The 19,691-nt window shown below is 36.1% G+C and overlaps 1 protein-coding gene across 6 annotated transcripts in view; it reads left to right on the forward strand.

The window, feature by feature from the left end:
• Positions 1-19,691, forward strand: part of VPS13B (vacuolar protein sorting 13 homolog B) — a 477,375-nt gene that overhangs the window by 299,097 nt on the left and 158,587 nt on the right. For all 6 annotated transcript variants that reach the window (XM_040588251.1, XM_040588255.1, XM_040588253.1 and 3 more), the window contains one exon: positions 12,601-12,804. In XM_040588251.1, the coding sequence (XP_040444185.1) occupies positions 12,601-12,804 (204 nt within the window). The remainder of the gene's footprint in view (positions 1-12,600; positions 12,805-19,691) is intronic.

Raw genomic sequence — 19,691 nt, forward strand, 5'->3', positions numbered from 1 at the left:
CATTGAGTTCAGTGTCAACGATTGACATAAATCACATATACTCCATTTTTCTGGCATGATAGTGTGTGTTCTCCAGCAATAAAAATTATATAGGTGTGGGTGAAGGTGATACAAATACGTCGGAGTTCATAGATATATGTTGTACTTGCAGGATAAGAACAGAAGAGATTTGAACTCTTCCTGATAACCAAAGTTATTTAACTAGTATTTAATCTTTGTATGTGACAGTGTTTCAAGGAACAGGAAGAAAGTTGCAGATTAACAAATGCAGCTGCAAAGCAAATCTGAAATTTTTCTGTTTCCCAGTTTAAGGTTGGATGTGTATATGTGTTTGTGTATATTAAAGCAAAACTCAGAGGAATGTAATCCTCTGGTATGTGTTGGTTCAGACTGTCTTTCGATATTTTATTCTTCAGACAGCTTGCAATGGTTGATTTTTCCATGTTTTTGGCATAATAAAGAAAAAAATGCTTGATATATTATGTAACTGCAAGTGTTGTAGAAGTTGCTTTCTAAAAATAATTCTAAAAATCTACATGTTGTATTCTTCACACATTGCAGCTCATAAAAAATTTAAGCAACTACATTTACTAAACTGGACTCAAACTAACTACAGATGATAGAATTTGCTGTTTTCCAAATGGGCAGTGTAGTGAGCTGGGTATTTGTGTGTGTGTGTGGATTTGTTTCTGTGTAGTGTCCTTGCATATTTATTTTTTTTGGCTCCAGGCAGAAAGTAATACTCAGTTTTCTTCATAACCAGTACCATTTGTATGTTTTGGATGACTCATGGAGTCGGTTCAACTACCAGACATTGCAATCTGTAGTCTTCATGGTCAATGTTGTGAATACGCGGGGATATTATGAGTAGATGAGGATGACTTTTGCCTAATACTGCCTTGTAATTGGAGCTTACTTAAAACCTCTGTTAAAAAAACATCTCTAACAAGCTTTGTGTACATGGTGAATAGTAGGCTTTAGCTGTTTTGGTGTGAAGGCTTTATATTTAATGTTTACAAATGCAGTGGTGTATTCTGTGGCTTCCTATGGCAGGATGTAGGTTTTTAAGAATATGTTGCCTCCTGCTGCCAAAAGTTACTTCAGCAACAGTTCATAATGAATGAGAACTCTCTCAAATCTGGGCTCTGCTTGTTGTCCTTTACCTGTTCTTTCTGGTTCTCTTAAGATTTTTATGTATTTTAGACTCTTGTCCTAAAGGTTAGTTTTGATGTCAAATTCCTAACAGGTTTCATTTGTTCTGGCTTTCATCCTTTAAAGCATATTCTAAATATTTTAAAAAGCCTTTACATAAATAACCTTTTTAAAGTGGTGCGTCTGTGCAGATGTAAAAGTTTACTTTCAAAGAGTTCAACATATTGGTATCACAGTTTAAGATCTAGCAGTAGTATACTTTTATTTTAGAAGTTACCAATGTATTTTTCATCATAGAAGAAACAAAAAGCTGCAGTCACTTCAATCTAAAAAAATTATTTGTAAATTTAAGTTGCAGTAATTTTATTTAATAATATGGAGTAATTAGTGCATTTAAAGTTGACTGTAAGAATAGGACTCAAAATGTGTGGCTTATAGTCATAGCTGTGCTACAGATTTTGAGGCAAGAATCTATGTATCAGAATTTTGTTTGTAAACTGACCTTTCAAGCAGATCTCTTGAAGTTTTGCTGCATCCTTCCACATCTTCTGGATGTTTCACTGAATGGACTAATTTTTTCCAAACATCTTTCTTTCAGTGGTGTGCAAAATACTTCTCAGTAGCTTTAGTTTCTTTTAGAAAACCTTCCTAGATTTCTAGGAAGTTTACACCCTTTGTCAAAGCTGTTAGTTCTTGAAAACTTTCTCCAGTGGTTGTAAGTTGAGAAGAATGTGCTTGACTTTTAGGTGTGGTTCGGTTAGTCATACTTTGAGAAAGAATAGAAAAAAATGTAGTAAAGAGGAGATGAGGTCTCTAGTAATAACATACCTAAAAGCTTTACTTTGAATCCCGGAAAGAAAATACTGGTGAAATACTGTCAAGAGGTGTATCATAATCTCCATGATCAAAGTATGGTGTAGTGGAGCACTTCCTTCCTCTGCTTCAGTCCTCCTGCGAAGCCAGAACAAACTGGAAAATGCTGGTGGGGAAGTGCTTTGTTGAAGAGGGTATTTTACTTTCGTAATGGAAGAGATGGATGTTCAAAAGCTTTTTCTGAGGGTAAAGGAATCCCTATAACAGATCTTATGAAAGCTGGAAGGTTTTGGAACTATGCTTTATCGGGTTCTCAAGCAGTTGACAAAAAACCTACAAAAATCTATTACAGAATAATGCAAGACAAGGGAGTTTGAGGGCACTCTGTACTTTGTTATGTTACAAGCAGAATTCTCTAAGCAGAGAAAAGAGAATACTTAGATAAATTGTGGTTTGTCCTGTGTTTTGATAACACTATCTTGATTGTTCAAGTCCTAATATTTTATAAAAAGAAGACAGGAGAAACACCAATGTGAACAATTGCCTTTCAGCTCTTCATTTTGTCTTCAGCATTTTCATTCCTTTAAGAATTAAAACGAGCATGCCTGCCTTTACATTAAGCAACCTGGAAATGCTTATTTAGGATGTAGTTGATTAGTATCAACTTTCCTCCAGAAAGAACTAAACATGGAAGTGGAGGAATCATTTTCTATATAACTGAGGTCTTGCCTGTTGGTTAGCTTCTGTCTGTGTAGCAAGAATTCCAGCCCACAGCTATGTGAACTCAAAGGTGCAGTTGTCTCTGGAAACTGAAAGTGGTAGAACCCTTGCTATTTTGTGGGCGCTGATGATTTTACATTGACCTCTGAAGTCAGGACTTACTCATTATATAGGACATAGCTGAAGAAAAGCAGTTGAATTTAATTTAAATCATGAAATGAAAAGTTCAGACTTACAGGTACAAATATTCAAGATGTGCTTTCAGGAAAAGTAATTTTATGGAGGTATAGTATATTTAGAAAAGGAGGAGGACTGGGAAGAGTGGGAGTACACCAGATTCCTTGTCTGAAAATAAAAGACAGTCCATGCAATTATTATGCAGACATGCATCATGTCGGAAAAAGAAGACTTTGGCAATTATCAAAGAAAATTGACATTCGCTTATGCATCAATATCTTCAGAAACCTGTCCATTTGCAATGTAAATTAAGAGGAAAGCTGGAAAAGAATAAAACTTGAAAACAGTTGAAATACTGTTTTCTTATGAAAGAAATTCAACGTTCAGGCAAACCTGGATTTCTCAAGTAGGCTAATTGTGTTTTCAAGAGGAAGTTTATAAGCTTCTCAATTGGGTAATCGAACAGTCACTTGATTTTTGCAATGGCTAGGTATTTTTTACTTCCTTTTCTAAATTTATCTTGACACCTATTAATTTTCCACGTTCCACTGCAAAAGGATCATTTCAACAGCTGGAGATTGCCCCTTTATTCAGGATTAAAGAGTCATTCTTCCATCCAGCTTGTCTTGGTGCCTTCCTGAGGCAACTTGAATCTTACTTTTCATGCTGGTAAATCTAGATAAATCTAAATATTAGGATCATACAATATGTATTTATTGCATTTCAGAGTGGAGAAACAACAACCAGTCTGGTTTCAAGACACTAGCTGTGCCGAACTGGCTGCAATTTCATAACTTGTGAGCTGGGGGAGGTCTATTTGAACCTCCATATTTTACTCTCCTCTGCTCAGTTTTGTGTTTAAAACTATTTTAAATAAAGTGACTCTGCATTTCTGCAGAATTTCGAATTTTCTAATAAGATCCAAAGGCATACTGGAGATAAGTTCAAGAATATTCAATTAGAAAGTAGCATGCCTTAAGCGTATCATTAGAGCCTTAAAACGCACAAAAAAGTAAAGATTCAGGTACTCCCATACAGCTTATAATGTGTGTGAAAGCTGCCATTCTTTGCCTTTGGCAGGGAATGATTCGTGTGGGATGATCAGATTTGTATAGATGGCTCTGGTTTCTTGTACAACCTGATTAGAAGAAGCTTGAAACTATACTGCTTTTCTAGTCAGATCATAATCTTTTACTTTCATTTACTGCATACAAGATAAATTTTAGTTCTTTGGGGAAATGTGAAATACATACTACTCGATATATCCTTATTTTGATATGATTAGGAATATTTTCTGCCTTTTGCAGTGCTAAGAATCACTGAAAATAAATTAAGATATTTGCATCTCTTTTCTCCACACACCTCTTCCGAAGTGTATTTAGAAGTAAACTCCCCTTCAATATATCTTGTTAGCATAGATTCATATTGAATTTGGAAATGCCATTAACAACAGTTTAATGGGATTTTAAGGAAAACAAAATACTAGTTTTAACATGAAAGGTAATACATGTTATAATGAATATGGAATGAGTTTTCTACCAGGACAATTTCCCAGTGATATTTAAAGGGAAACAGCAGTGCAAGGACTTCAGAAAAGAAGAATTAAAGGAGGGAATTTTGTTTTTAAGACATGGCTATTGACATATTTTACAATATCATATACAGTTTTTAAAAAAATAGTTCCAGCTTGCCATTATGAATACAATGATTCTGCAAAATGAAAAAGAAAATACAAGTGGCATCTTGAGAAACTAATTTAATTAGTGTCAAAGATAAATGTGAACTGACTTGGAAAGTTAAATATTTGTGGTTTACAGTAGTTTCTTGTTGTATTATCTATACTGTAAACAATCTGTTACAGTATACACGTGCTGAAAATATGTATTTGTACACATTGTTTAATATAAAAGAAAAGATGGTATTAATGTATCTCTAACATTCTGCTCTATTTTGTATAGAATTTGATTGATGTCCAGGTATGAGTTTGATATACTGACACAACAGCAAAAAGAAATCCTGTCCCATGTCAGCTTATCAAACACACTTTGGACAGTATGTCTTCCAGCTTGTACCACTGTACCAGGTTGTACCACACCATTTAGAGAAATTCCATGCATCAGTTATGAAGACTGTTCAGTGAAACTCAACCTCAGTATTTCCAGGTGAATTTATAGAACATCTGAAAAGTCTGAGGTATTGTACCACTAAACGAGGTGAATCAACTAAAACAAAGTAAAATACAGGATGAAAGCAATAGGAAGGTCACAGGTTTGTTTACAATAGCTATGTGATAAACCAAGTACACATGAAATACTTGAAAAATCAATATTAAATTATTATTAAATATAATAATCAATTATTATTTTACTCCCAAACAACATTAAGTTTTGAGATAAAATTATTTCTACCATGAAACAAAAGCATAGAAGTCTTTGGGTTACATTGTATTTTGGCTTTTTTGCTGACCCCCAGCCCAGGCTTCCACTCCACCCACTTAAACTCTTCAGGCTCTCTCCTCACTGACTCTGTTTAGAGAAACTCTATTCCACTTGTTTTTTCTAGAAACATATGGCATCCAAAAATATCAGACAGAACTTTCTTTGGAATTGTGCATACTTATCATTTATACAGTCTGTCAACTGTATATTTATACTGCGCTCCCTGAATTTTGGTGAATGCTTCAAAACTATAACAGGATTCCTCAAACTGTCTAAACATTAAACAGGATGAAAATGAAAAACTGATCTTTAAAAGTCCAGACTTGCTCATGCTGTTATATTTGCTGAGGAATTTAAACAATAAAATTACAAAAGTAATTAAACAGATGACATCTAAATGCACAGCTGCAAACTTTAGCTTTGTTTCATTTTACACTTTTTTTTTTTTTTTGAGACTGAAATTCCTTTATAGTTTACCATACCTTTCCGTCATAGGATCATTCAAACTGTTCCAGATACAGCTCTAGAAGGCAACTGTACTGCAGAAGTTCTTCAGCCTCTTTGTTGGCAATTATTCTACTAGAGCCTTTGGAACAAGGGGCTACTTTTAAATGTGGTCATCTCACAGGATATGTAGAGCATTTCCTGCCCGTAGGACTAGAGGAAGGAAGCACAGGGCCAAAATATTTGATGTGTGATCTACTGTAACTCCTTTCATGTGTTCAGTAGCTTTTATGTGATCAGTTCACTGCTACCAATCTTAACCTTGGTGTGGTCCTGTTCACTAAAATCTGACCTTCCCAAATGGTTAGCAAGTGGAATTATAGTATTACCCACCTGGCACCACCACTATAATTAATGGTAGTGAGGGGGTGTTGTGTTTTTTTTTCTCTGAATATATACCTACTGGGTTTCAAAGTAAAGATATTTAAGTAGTTACAGAAATAGTATCTCAATTTTTAAATTACACTAGTTAATTTTTATAGGTATTTTTTTATTTTTGCATTCCTTTAGTATTGTATATCAGATGATTTTTCTGTGCAATTAATTATATTCCAAACATCATTTTGGCATTATGCCCTCAATATATATGAGTAAGCTGTTGAAGATGTTAATTTGTTTGCTCAGAGTCACATAATAAGCAAGTTTAGAGACAATAGGAATGAAACCTGCCTCTCCTGTTTTCCTTTGGTGTGTTCTAGCCTTACAGAGCAGGAAACGTCCTGCAGGCCAGCTGGTCTCCCTAGTCCCAAACCTACTTGTGCACAGCCTATGAAGACCTGGACCTGACAGGCTTAAATCGTCTATGTGTCCATGCATCCAGTTAGGTTTGTCACCTCAAACTCTGAGACAGCATCTTCTGTTCCTTTTGAGGGTATCAGCCACATGGGCAAAATGCTCACAAACCACTGAGCTCAGTTCCTTAGATTTCTTCTTCCATATGTTCAAAACTAAATATCTTCTCTTTTGCATTATGAATATATGCATTGTATAGGAAGAAAGGAAAGGTGGCTGTCATTGGGAGCTCCGTTCTGAGGAGCAGAGGGCCTGATATGCCAACCAGACCCAAAGCATAGGGAAGTCTGCTGCTTCCCTGGGGCCTGGGTAAGGGACGTTACTAGAAAACTCCCTTGTCTGGTACAGCCCTGTGATTACGATCCATTACTGGTCTTCCAAGTGGGCAGTGATGAAGTCCAAATGGCAAGTCTGAGGGCAATTGAGAGAGACATAGTGAAGATCATTTCTTTGATGACTTGTAAGTACTGAGTTCTGTAATTTCTCCAATATGCTTGTTCTTGTGTTACCTAAAGATCTTCATAGCTACTTTGTCCATCATCGTCTTTAGCTTTTTTACACTTATACCAGTTTCCTCTCTTCACCGTGATGTTCATCTGTAGATATACAGAATGAAAAAGGAACCAGGGCCCCCAGTCAGACATTTATCCAACATTAGTTTAAAATAGTGGTAAATTACCCATTATACTTGTATTTTTGCTTCACTATATCGATTGTTTCAAGCAGTCTAGCATAATCAAAAGAAATCTTTGTATATGTTTCAGTCTCTGCTTGTCTTTTTTTTTTAACATACTGATTGCACAAGTAATTTCTCTGAGTTGATTTATGTCTATTCACAAAAGCTATAAACACTGCAAGTTGCTATAGGGTTAGAAGTATGACCATTAATGACTACAAAGTGTGTTCAGTTAGATTTCAATTAATAACTTCTTCTTCTGCGTTAGCAATGTGATGTATTTGTCCACTATATAGATGTTTAAGCGTGGTCAGTCATTTTTCTTTGGCTCATGGAGCTAGCGCTGATGTTTTCTTTTTATAAGGGTCTTCAACATCTGAGGATGAACCACGGTACCTCAACCACTTTGACTCACAGGACACCTGCCATGTGTCTTCTGTAGATAAGGCTGATGTATCTGGCTGTACAGAACCCAACACAAGACTAATCAGGGAAAATGTAGTTTTCATTGTTAAACAAATTCCTGTAAAGATTAAATGTAACATTAAAATGAAAAGTGACATGAGTATAGACATACAAACAAAATAGTATCACTTGCTAATCAGTAAAGCATTAAACAAGGGAGCCCTACTGTACGCAGTTTATACTTGTATTTAATAAAAATTTGCTGGTATCCAATTCAGAGTATGCTGCCGGCAAGCGTGGATGTGGACAGTAGTTGAGTTCTGAGGCTGAGCTGGAGAGGGGGAGAAGGAACAGCTGCCAGCAAAGCCAATTGTATGTGGCATAGTTCCTGGGGAAAAGAGGCAGAAACAGTGAGAATTAAGAGTTTACTGCTGACCGCATTTGAGAGCCTGCTGTACTGACCGAGACTAAAATAAACTGCTTCCAACATCTTGGCAGTCATAAACCACTGTTGGTTAAACCACAAGTAAGTCTCCCTATGGACAGATGGCAGACTAGGGAAGCAACGCTGAGGTTACCCTTGGGGGAAGATACAGAGCTTCCTTTTGGTCTTCCTCACAAATAGATGTTTTTAATCTCTCCAGACTTGGGCAAATCCAAGTCTTCCATCATGAGCTGTGATGCTACAGGATGTTTTTTATTCCTGTTCTAAGATCATGTCTGATGTCTTTGTATGTTCTGTGATGGTGGGGAGGTTCTGTTTCTCTCCCAGTGGTTCAAGTGTTAGTTGCCTTTCTTTGGAAGGCTGATTCCTCTCTGGGGTTTTACTCTACAGCAACTCAGCATTATCAAAGGCCAGTATTGTTACCATAGATCAGGGGTCCTCAAACTATGGCCCGCAGGCTGGATATGGCCCCCCAGGGTCCTCAATCTGGCCCCCGGTATTTACAGACCCCCCCGCCCCCCCTGCCGGGGGTTGGGGGGGGAAACCAAGCAGCCGCAGATGACTGCCTGCCACTGCATCCGCACGCCGGCCCCCTGGTTAAAAAGTTTGAGGACCCCTGCCATAGATGCTCTAGGTTTACCACGTTTTTCTTCTGTGCCCTTCTTAACATCTACAGCATCTCACTCCAAATGGAGCTGTGGTGGATTGCTTCTGTAAGGAACAGTTGTTTCAGTTTCCTGTGTTTGATATAACACATTTGATGGTGTTGTTGAGGAGAATACGTTAGGAAACTTCATTGAAATTAATTGGGAAAAATGCAGTTATGGAGCATTAGGTCATTGATAAATATTGCTGTGATTTCTACATTTGTTCAGTCATGTCTCTTTCACAGGTGATGGTTTTTCATGCTACATTTGGGCTGGGACCCCACAAGCTTAAGCAAAAGAGAATGTGGTCCTCTTGGACAGGCCTCTTCTGTCTATATCCTGGGCCAACATGGTGCCACTGGGTTTGCACTTGTAGACTGTTTATATTGATCCAAGGTCTGTTTCCTTTTTGAATTAGAAGAGGAAGAATCCTTTACACCAGACAAAACCTTTAATAACTGGAGTCTGGATAGGTTTGTCATCTCTGTACTTGAGAGGGGAAGTGAGTGCACACAGAGATCTAGTAAATGCTAACTAAAATTGCTGTTGTGTGTAAAGTCTGTGAATATCTCTTAATCATTACATAATGTATAGTATTTAAATGCTATTTTTTTGTCATGTTTTTGTAGGTCTTGGGTGAGCTATAAGTGAATAGATACAACGTCTTTACAGTGGGTCTCAAAATTATGCGTATTCAGCAGCATGTAGTAACTGGTTCAACATGACCTGTGTCTTATATAAGCACGTAAAAAGCCTGAGCCAGGCTAAGTCAATTTAAAAAAAGAAAACCATTAAAGCTGTGTTTCCTGTTACATGCTTATGGTCTTCTTTGGTTCTTTATGATCTTACTGTATTATTGACCAACTATTGTATTCTACACCACCTGCCAAAGGGTTCAGATGGGATAGTGAAGTTGTTTTCAGAAAGGGGAAGCAATTAAAATCATAACTTCTACAGTACATTTCAGCTGGTTAAACAGCTTTTATGCTACAGGTACAGAAATCATGAATTTGGCTTACTCTGTTTCTCTGATGTTACTTGCTACAAGGATTTTGAAAGCTGCAGAACTGAAAAGGCTGCACAGTTCATACATAACATGTATGCTTAAGATTAGGCCAATTTTGTCACAGTTTAACTTATTTTCATCCTTCTAGGAAGTATACAACTAACAAATGGGTATGCACTTAAGAAAATAGTTTATATGGAAAACCAGAAATGAGTGCTTACGTAAATGCCTCTGCGTATATAATTTATTTGGGGAAAGGCTATATTTTGATCTTTGTATAAATCTGGCAGGATATATTTTCTGAAAGTAATAACCAGCTTAGTTGAAACATCAAGGCATTAATAACTAATCTTCATATTTTGCATGTATGTGTAGAATCTGTGTTTCTTGAAATGGATAATTATAGAAACATGATTTATTTGCTTGGATTTCAAAGGTGTGTCTAAAGGATCAGAGGAAGAGTTTTGTATTATATGTAGGAGCTTGTTAACAGTAGAAACAGAATGAAAATGCAGTTTTTATATCAGCGTGAAAGTGTTCGGCTGTGATATCCCAAAGCAGTACAAACATTATCCAGTCCTTGAGATTTTACAAAATTAATTGGATCAAATAAAAAAAGATCCAATATACAAATCTTATACCAGCAATGCAATGCACTAGTACCTTGGTCTGAATAGTATGTCTGCATATTTTGCTGCACCTAAAAATGTATGCCAAAGAGTGATTTCATTGGGTTTTGCATTTAAATAAGCAAATTCATCAGGGGAAGAAAGCCATTGCCACAACAGGAAGTTTCAGATTGGTGCATACAGTCACATTTTGCTCTAGGAATTTAGTACATAAGGTCATGGTTGTGCTGAATGAGCCTAAGGAATATAGTGCTATATGCAACTTGATGTGAATTATCAAGCTGCTCATAAAAGATCAAATGAAAAATATTCTTTACTGTGAAGTGCACGAGAGAATTCATTATGCAGGTGAAATTAGTGTAATACTTTGTATTTTATATACTAATGTGGATTTCATATAATACAAAATTTGGTGCTTTATTTTCAGTAATATTTCACAAAACGTATTCCAATATTTATTTGCATTAGACAAAGTATGTAAATAGACTCTGGGTCATAGAATAATTTACTGTGTTTTTTTAAATTTAAAAAAAAAGAAAAAAAATACAGGAAAAAACCCCCAACAAAACACCAGAACTGCATTCATATTGATGAAATAATGCCTAGAAAGAATAATAAAAGACACAGTTGCTGTGGTTAGATCTCTCTGTGCATAAAGTTGACAAACACATTCTTGAGTTTTAAGAAACCACATTTAATTTTGAAATACCACTACTGACATAACAGTTTTTCAGTGTATTTCTGCTAAGCATTTGAGAAAATTATAGGGCTTCTGAACAGTGCCATCATACTGTCTCACTGGGCAGTTGCCTTCATCAAAATGGCTTTCCTGCCATTTACATGCCTCTGTGGGTAGATATGATTAATTACTTAATTTTCTTAATTGCTAGCATACTCCATTGGTGACAATGGCAATGGTATTAGCAGTTTCAGCTGTGTTTGGATTTGGGCAGCACTGGAATTGCACTTTTAAGATGGTTACATACTTTATATGTTGCATACCTATACTTACATGTTGCATGCAGTGCATGCATCACAGGTTGAGATGTGCTGCTTTAATCCTTGTTTTTGAATTATTAGCTTTAATGTTTAAACAAACTGCAGAATTAAGTTCTCTGTGCAGACAGCAGTTGTATACTGAATAATGACTCCAGTATAAGACAACAACCTAAAATGGAACAGTAGATTGGATGGCATATGCAAATAAGAAGCTTAAGCTTCAACTCAGTGTATGAAATCAATAAAGATAGACTACAATTCGATTTGATCACAGATTGAAAGCAAAAAAAAAATAAATTTAAGGTCCCCATCCTCCCTTTACAGGCTTATTTTGAAAAACAATGATAAGTGCAATTGTGCATTTTTATTATAATATCAAATAAGCAGTGCACATAAACGCTATATTGTTCCCAATGTAGAAAGGGCAAGATAATTTTGTGGAAGATTTACTAGTGCTTATTAGCAGAAGACAAGTGGTAGTAGGAGACTCCTCTGATACTGGTCACTGGTAAAACCTAATGGTCTCGGCAGCCTCCACTCATCCAATAGCTCTTGAATGGTTTGTTGAAATTGGATGTCACTGTTTCCCAAGCTCAGCAGAATTTAGCAGAATGTGTAAGTAAAATGGTTCACTCAAAAATGCTTTTTTTCCTCACTTGTCAGAAGAATTCAAATAACAAAGCACAGTACTGAAATTCCATCTTAAAAAGATTGAGATGTTTTTCCCTCATTTTGGAACTTTTTATTTTTAATCTTCGATAAATTTTAACAGTGAAACAGTTGTCACACCATAAATTTCTTCGTAATACTGATATGTAGCTGTTCTTCTTGAGCACTTGAATGCGGCATCCTTTATCTGTTCAGTATATATGAATTAGTCCTGCTACCCCATAAGGGTGCTCATATGGATGTGATTGAAAGGGCAGTGAAGTCAATGGATTGATCTCATATTGACTTTGACGGATCTGGCTAAATTTTGGCATATATTTATTTGTATATCTTCTATTGAATTCCATAGGAGAGAGGCAGTTGGATACTTAAAAATATGTGGGCTTAAAATAATGCTTAGAAGTAATCAAGAATGGCAAAATTGCTATCTTAATTTTCTTAATTTTGTATGTCAATGTATATCTGATTGGTCTGACTTTGACCTTTGTGGCTGATTTTTTTTTTTTTTTTTTTCCTTTGGCATTACAGGAGAGCACTGAATCTAGGAATACTTCGAGACCCTGGATCAGAGGTTGAAGACAGACAATATCAAATAGATCTTCAATCTATAAACATTGGTACAGCTCATTGGAATCAGTTGAAACCAGAGAAGGAAAATGGAAAAGGAGGGGTTTTGACAGAGAGTGAAAGAAATTCTCAAAATCCAGCACTTGAATGGAACATGGCCAGTAGGTAGGAAGTTTTCCTTTAACTTATTCTTTTCTAGATATACGTAGCACAAACACTGCAGATATCGTTTGCGGTATATCTGAATCAAACAATTCTGTATTGGTTTTGCTTTACATTACATGCCCATTTCCACAGAGTTCTGGATTATACATTTGAAATGTATATTACTATTATTGTTACACTGTAGTTGCTGTCTAGTTACTGTGTGCCTTTGTTTCCATTATAAGCTCTCTTCAGAGTGGCTTACTGTATGGCTGTAAAAATAACTCTGGGGCTGCAACTTCAGCTTGTCTGTCTACAAGCAATGGGATGGTTTGGAGGGTTGGTTTGTTTTTTGTTGTGTTTTTGGGTGTTGGGTGTTTTTTTTAATTCTTTTGTTTGTATTTTTACAAAGCTTGACTAACACCAGTTTAGACATTTCTAAGTTAGAGAACATTTCCTATTGGTTCTGAACTGTTTTTTGCACTTCTGTAACTAAAACCAGATGAATTTTGAGAATGAGGTATTTCAGCTGAGTCTCCCTTATTGTGTATTGTATGATATGTGCATGCAAAACCTTGCCCTCTAGTTAAACATGGTTGTAAGATAAAGCATGCATGCACTTCCGTGGTGTTCTGAATGTTAAAGTTTTCCAATATAAAATAGAGGAGGTTTATTGGTAATTTCTGAAAACTTGACATTTTTATTTTTGTTTTAATATAGTTAAAATTCATACAGGTGGTTTAAAACTGAATTTTTCTAGGCTGTGTAGCAAAGTTCTCTTTTTCAGACTCCCAGGAATAAGGTCTGATGGTCAAGAGCAAGCTTTCAAAAGTCATTTAGTGGATTTAGAATCATTTCTGCTAGAAAGATGCCTGTCCACACGTCTTTTTTTTATTTTCATTTAAGATTCCTTTATGTCTAATTTGTGTAAAAACAATCCAATTTTTTATGAAATGCATGCATAATTTTATGGTCCTTGAGATAAGATTCCTTCCTATCTGAATTGAGGGATGAGTTTCTAAAAGTGATATGGAAAAACAGGGAGAGTCATAACGAAAGTAGTGAAATATTGCTGGTTTAATTAAAAAAAAAGGAAGATGAGAAGACACTCAGAGATTTTTCTGAACGTCAGGCAAGCTGTACAAAAAGAAGCTATGTGAGGATGGCATGCGGACTGAGCTTTGTTAAGTGAAGTATTGATGAGAAATCACGAGAGCAAATAAGCTCTCTGGATGAGTGTGTGCAGGAAAAACATGTGATCAAGAATAAATTCCAGTTTATCGTTGAAAAACAGAGGGCAGGAAAAGCTGATCTAACCAAAGTAATGATAAAACCACAAGAAGTGACAGGAGTACTGATAAAAATCTGAACATAGTAGTAGTATCTGTTCCTCATTTATAAGAAGTACCGGTCCTTTCCTGTCTTTTAACGATTTATTTCTTTTTTGAACTAATAATTCCATAGACAATTTTTCTTTTACATTCTTAGCCTTGAAAAAATGTGCATGACCTTCTAGTTGGGCCTTGATGTTGGGCAAGTTGCCCATGAAGTTCTTTCTTACAAGACAATGTAGGGCTGCTGGCATTTCTTGAAAGATAAGATGACATTAATTTCCAAAGGACTTCTGGCCAATTTGCAAATAAAGCTAAACAGCAAAACCAGCCACTGAGGAATTGGCTTTCTTCTTCATGCCCATTGGCGACTGAAACCATATTGGTAGCACACTTTGGTCTGAGCTTTATGGTTATAGGTTTGGGTAGGAAATTTGGTGGGATTCCTGAAAAGCGATTAAGATAAGAATAAGGGAAGCAGCTAGTACAGATAATCTGAGTTATCTCTCTCTCTGTCTCTCTCTGGGCCCCCCCTGCTTGGACATTCTTCCTTCAGCAGACTTCCAAATAAAATATTATTAGAATATATTTGACAAATAAACATATCTATTTTGAAATTGCTTTTGAGTGAATCTTCTGCTTGGGTTTTAATTTATATCAGTTGTAATTAAGTGCATTAGCTTTTCCTTTCTGGTAAGCAATACAGTATTTTAATTCCAGCTTGAATTTGTTTAAAGAGAAAGTTGGTATGAGTGTTTTCTTGTCCTTTTGACTTAACAATTTTACAAGTTTACTACAGTTTTTTTTCAGGACGTTTGCCATTTTGCTTTTTAGTTGGCAGTCTGTCTTGCTGCATCCGAGTTTATTTTATGATCTGTGGAAATGGTGGGCTGAGAAGTGGAAGAACCTGCATTGAACTCTGCCATCCACTGAGATATTTCCAGCATGCATCAAGAGGGTGGCTGCATGGTGTTTTACATGGTGCTTAGTGTTTTCAGGGCGAAGTTTATCTTAAGATTTCCTGCAACTACCACAGAAGCTTTATTCTTTGACCTAGTTGTGACACTGTTTTCTTTTTTAATTCTTAGACATGTTTAACCTGGAACATAATGATTTTTTTTTTACTGAGTTATTTTAGGATTAATTTCTTTGTTTGGTTTTAATATACTAATGTTTGTTTTTACTTATGGTTTAGACCCAGTGCTATGGTTTATTAGGTTCACTGGGTTTTAAGATTCTATTTGGAGATCTCTCCTCATTTTTTAATTCTTAGGTGATATGTGGTACAGTATAGAATCCAACCTATATCCAAATATTTCATACATACTTTACAGGAAACTTCAGCATAGATACCAGCCATTCTTTTTCCATTCCCATTTCTAAAAACATTGCTATATTTTTTAAAAAATAAACTGAAGCTATAAAAATTCTGGAATAGATTATATTGTAATTTAGTTGACTGAATGGAAATTTGGTCTTGTTTTAAAAATCAGCATCAAACTCAAATCACTGTAAATATAAGACCTATGGATACTGTACAAACAAATACTTGAAAGCTTTTGACGTAATTTGTCATCTAAAAGCTTTAACTCTCTACACAGAAAGTAAATCCTTCAAAATTTCTCACCACGTTTTCTGGAGTTCAATATTTCTAGTACTCACTATCTCATGGGTCTGAATATTTTTCTTAATCTTTTCCACTGTATTTTGGAAAGCAAGCAGTCTTGCTTTGACACTAATTTTTTAATATTTCAAGGTGTCTAGTGTAAAACTCTTCAAGATGGACTATTGTGAAGTGCCGGTTTGATGCCTCCTGTGCCTTGCAGGTCATCCCAAGCAGAATGGGGGAATTGGAGCACTCCAGTAGGGTGGGTGCCATCTCTCAAAAAAACCATCCAAATGCTGTGCTGTGCTGAGGATCAGGGCTCATAACTCTTCCCATTATGAAATGTTTATACTTCACTGTAGATGTTATAAAAAGCTCCCTGATGGTGTAATATATAAAAAGAATACTGGAAACAGTCAGACAGTTCTAATAAGGTTATGTACAAATGAAACCTGTCCACATTTATTCCCTTTACCAAACAGCATGTGGGGAACTGGGAGTACTTAACCAAAAGAAGTTTTCTTGATTGAAAACTGCTTTTTCAGCTTGCAGATCTCCTCCTCCCTCTCCCTCCTCTCAATGGAAAAAACAACAGCCCTGAAGGAAATAAAGAAATATATCCTCTCTTGAGGCCTCGCCCCCGTCCCTGTGCAGTCCTTCTACAGCTCCCAGCAGCAACTTCTGCTTCCTGCAGCCTGAATAAACTCTGGGTTTTTCTTTTTTTAAAAAAAAAAAACTAATTGAGCTTAAAAGCATTACTTCTCTGTGTGGTAATGAATTGAGTGTGGCAATATACTGCATTACAGTTTTGTCCTTGGCATACCACCATCTGGAACAGCTCTCTGCAACTCTCATTGAATACACCAGGGAGCCAATGATCTGTTGTATGAAACTGAACAAAATACCACTCTTGCTTTGCAAGGATCCTCAGAAAGGTTTCCTGCAGATTTTTCTTTGAATAGTTTTCATTTTCGTCCAGCTTGCCAAGTTTTAATAAGGAAGACCAGAAAAAAGTGATCTGTAGATTGATATATAGGGAAGTAGGGGCATTCCCTGTGAATCTTTTGGAATAAAATGCAATACATTTGTATTCAGTCCTGTATTTTAGTCATGCTTGTATTCATGCTGTGTACTTGTACAAAGCCTTACTCAGTATGATGGAGTATGTTATTTTCTTTACTAATCCACAGCAAAGAAATGTTGCACGGCATTCTTAATAAGATGAAAATTAGCTTTAGTGAGGCATAATTATATAACAATAGTAATTCTGTATGGCCAGATCGTGTAAGTTTGTTTGTTGTCTAATTTTCATTATTAGATAGCCCTAAAAATGTTGCTATGCTCTTTCACTGTCTCTTGATGTGTCTTTGCAATACCTCAGAGAGCTAAAAGGATGTGAACTCTTCTGTCCACTGGGAGATGGAGATCTGAGGCATGATGATGTCATTAGTAGTTATCCCAATATATTTTTGCATCAGGGATTAACTGATTTTTATAACTACATGGGAAAGGGAAACCTGCAAGAGAAAAATCTTTACTAAGTCCTAAGGTAGCATGCTAACCAACATAACATCTTTGGGTTTGCATGCCTCGCACTACTAGAGAAACTGTTTGATTACGTGGCCTATTCTGTGCTAATACATGGGGGGGGGTTGCTTTTGCAATTTGCAGAATTCTTTGTGAGGATTCATCTCTTTGTAGAGAGTAAACTTACATGGCATACATAAACTGCATACATAAACTCTTTGATTGTCGTTCATGTATTGAATGTATGAGTTTCTCCCTGACCTATGAATTTTTTAAAGTATATAAGGGCTCTAGATCCAGTAAGGTGTTATGAAGAAAAATACTATAAGGGGAACATTTCCAAGTTTCACATCTAAGTTATGTTTAGCTTTACTGGCCAGTATTTTCTGTTTGTTTCAATTAGTTTTTTCCATATAAGAAGGCCAAATTGCAGTCCTCCTTGTGCATTTTCACAGCTTATCCAGTCTAACATCATCGCACCTCCTTAATTAGTGCAGCATCATCTCTTTGGCAGTCCTTCCTCCTTGTATAAGTTCAGCTGCTTCTGAATGGATGTAATCAGATACTGATGATTTGATTTGATGTAATCAAGTATTGTTGCTTTGATTACAAAATACTGTTCTTCACATTTTTTTTCTCTTTTTTTCCCAACAACATTTTTTGTCATATTATCCATTAGATATGTCTTTGCTTTCAAGGTACTTCCAGACTCCTATGTCTATCCCTTTCCCTTTACATGTCATTTTTCATTTATTTTGACACATCCACGCTCACTGCTCATCAGACCTCATTGTACCAGTTACCAGGCTGCCACATTTAATTGTCAAAGTGCTTTCTTGCTCACTCTTAGGCTAACCTGTATGTTATAAAGACATTTCCTGTGATCATTCACAAAGTTATTGCAATGTCGTCTTCCAAATCCTTCAATTTTTTTTTTTCCTGTTATACTGTAATATAAAAACTCATAAGACAGATTTCAGGTTGCCACTGTACAGATATCATTATTGATGGGGCTGTTAGTTGTTCTCTCTTACTTCTTGGTCTGCAGGTGTGGTTTTTCTTATACTTACATTGTAAGCCTTTGAGGACAGAGACCATTTTTGTTCTGTGCTTTTACAGTGTGGATACATGGTCCATAACCAGAGTTCATATTATCGTGTAGATACAGCACTGAGTAAAAGGCACCTCCAGGCTTTATCACAACTGCTTTGCTGCCTTGTTGCTTTGTATTAGCATATGGTCTTTCAAATGTGCTGTACTTTTAAGTGTAGATGATCAACTGCTTTAACATCTCTAAAAGTACTAGCTTTTCCTTTTTTTCCAAGACAAATATATAACAGATGCATAAATGAACCATGGAATGAATGTGCTGCAGACATAGAGCCATCATTACGCTCTTCACAATCAAGTTTTTTCATAAGCTCATGTGGCGTACACCTGTGTTAAGTTAACGCTGCACTTAGGTGCAGTGTGGAAGACTTAATAATTCAACGTGGAATTTGTTTCTTTGTTCCTTTTGTGCTCTTTCTCATATCCTCTCCCTTCATTATTTACTGTGCTCTGTTTGCCTTCTGTTTGTACTTACAATTATTTTGCTAATACTTGATTTGGCTGGGCTTCACATTCACCAACTAGAAATACGGAAAGTACTAAGTAGAGCAGGACAGGGATATCGTGTTAGGATGCTTTTTTTAAAAAAAAAAGATTAAAAAAAATCAGCAATGTATATTACCAAAAAAGTACACTAAGATGTGATGTACTAGGTATCTACTAGAATAGCATTTGAAAATGAAGAAATGGGAATATGTAAGAGCTGAAAAATAATTTGAACAATGATTGCAGAGAGCCAGTTGTGGGTTTGAGGTTCAACAAGTAACTTGCTTTTACAGCTCTTTCATGTATTGAAATCATACTTCCTAGCATTTTTATGCCCCTTCAGCTGGAAGTTTTCTAATGTATAGCTGTGTGTTCTTTCATAGTATTGTTCTGCTACTTAGGTCTTTCATTCTTCTCAAAAGCAAAGGCATTTCTGTCTCATCCTGTTGAGAAGGGGAAGTAGGAATTGGGTAGGAAGTCATCTGGTTTAAGTTTAAAATGAAGGTGATGGCAGCGAGAGAAGCATTTGTAGAACTCGCAAAATCTAACACCCTTTTCTTAGTTGAAGATGTATGCTAACCACTGCTTTCTGGTTTGTGGATCTAATTAGACTAGTCTTGCTCTGAAAGTCATCATTAGATACCAGTGGAGCTACAGCTGACCAAAATGTTAGAGCTTTTAATGTAAGATGGTAGTTCTAACACTCGTTAATTGGCTTGCTCTTAAGCATACTGCATACTGCTTATGGTAATGTGCAGCCTGCTCAGCAGTGTTTGTAAAGGTCAGCTGAAGCATAAGTTTTTTAGAGTTGAGCTCAGTAGATAGTAGCTCTGTGCTCTGTGGCATCT

This window comes from Falco naumanni, chromosome 3 (assembly GCF_017639655.2).
Source record: "Falco naumanni isolate bFalNau1 chromosome 3, bFalNau1.pat, whole genome shotgun sequence".
NCBI classification, from domain to species: Eukaryota; Metazoa; Chordata; class Aves; order Falconiformes; family Falconidae; genus Falco; species Falco naumanni.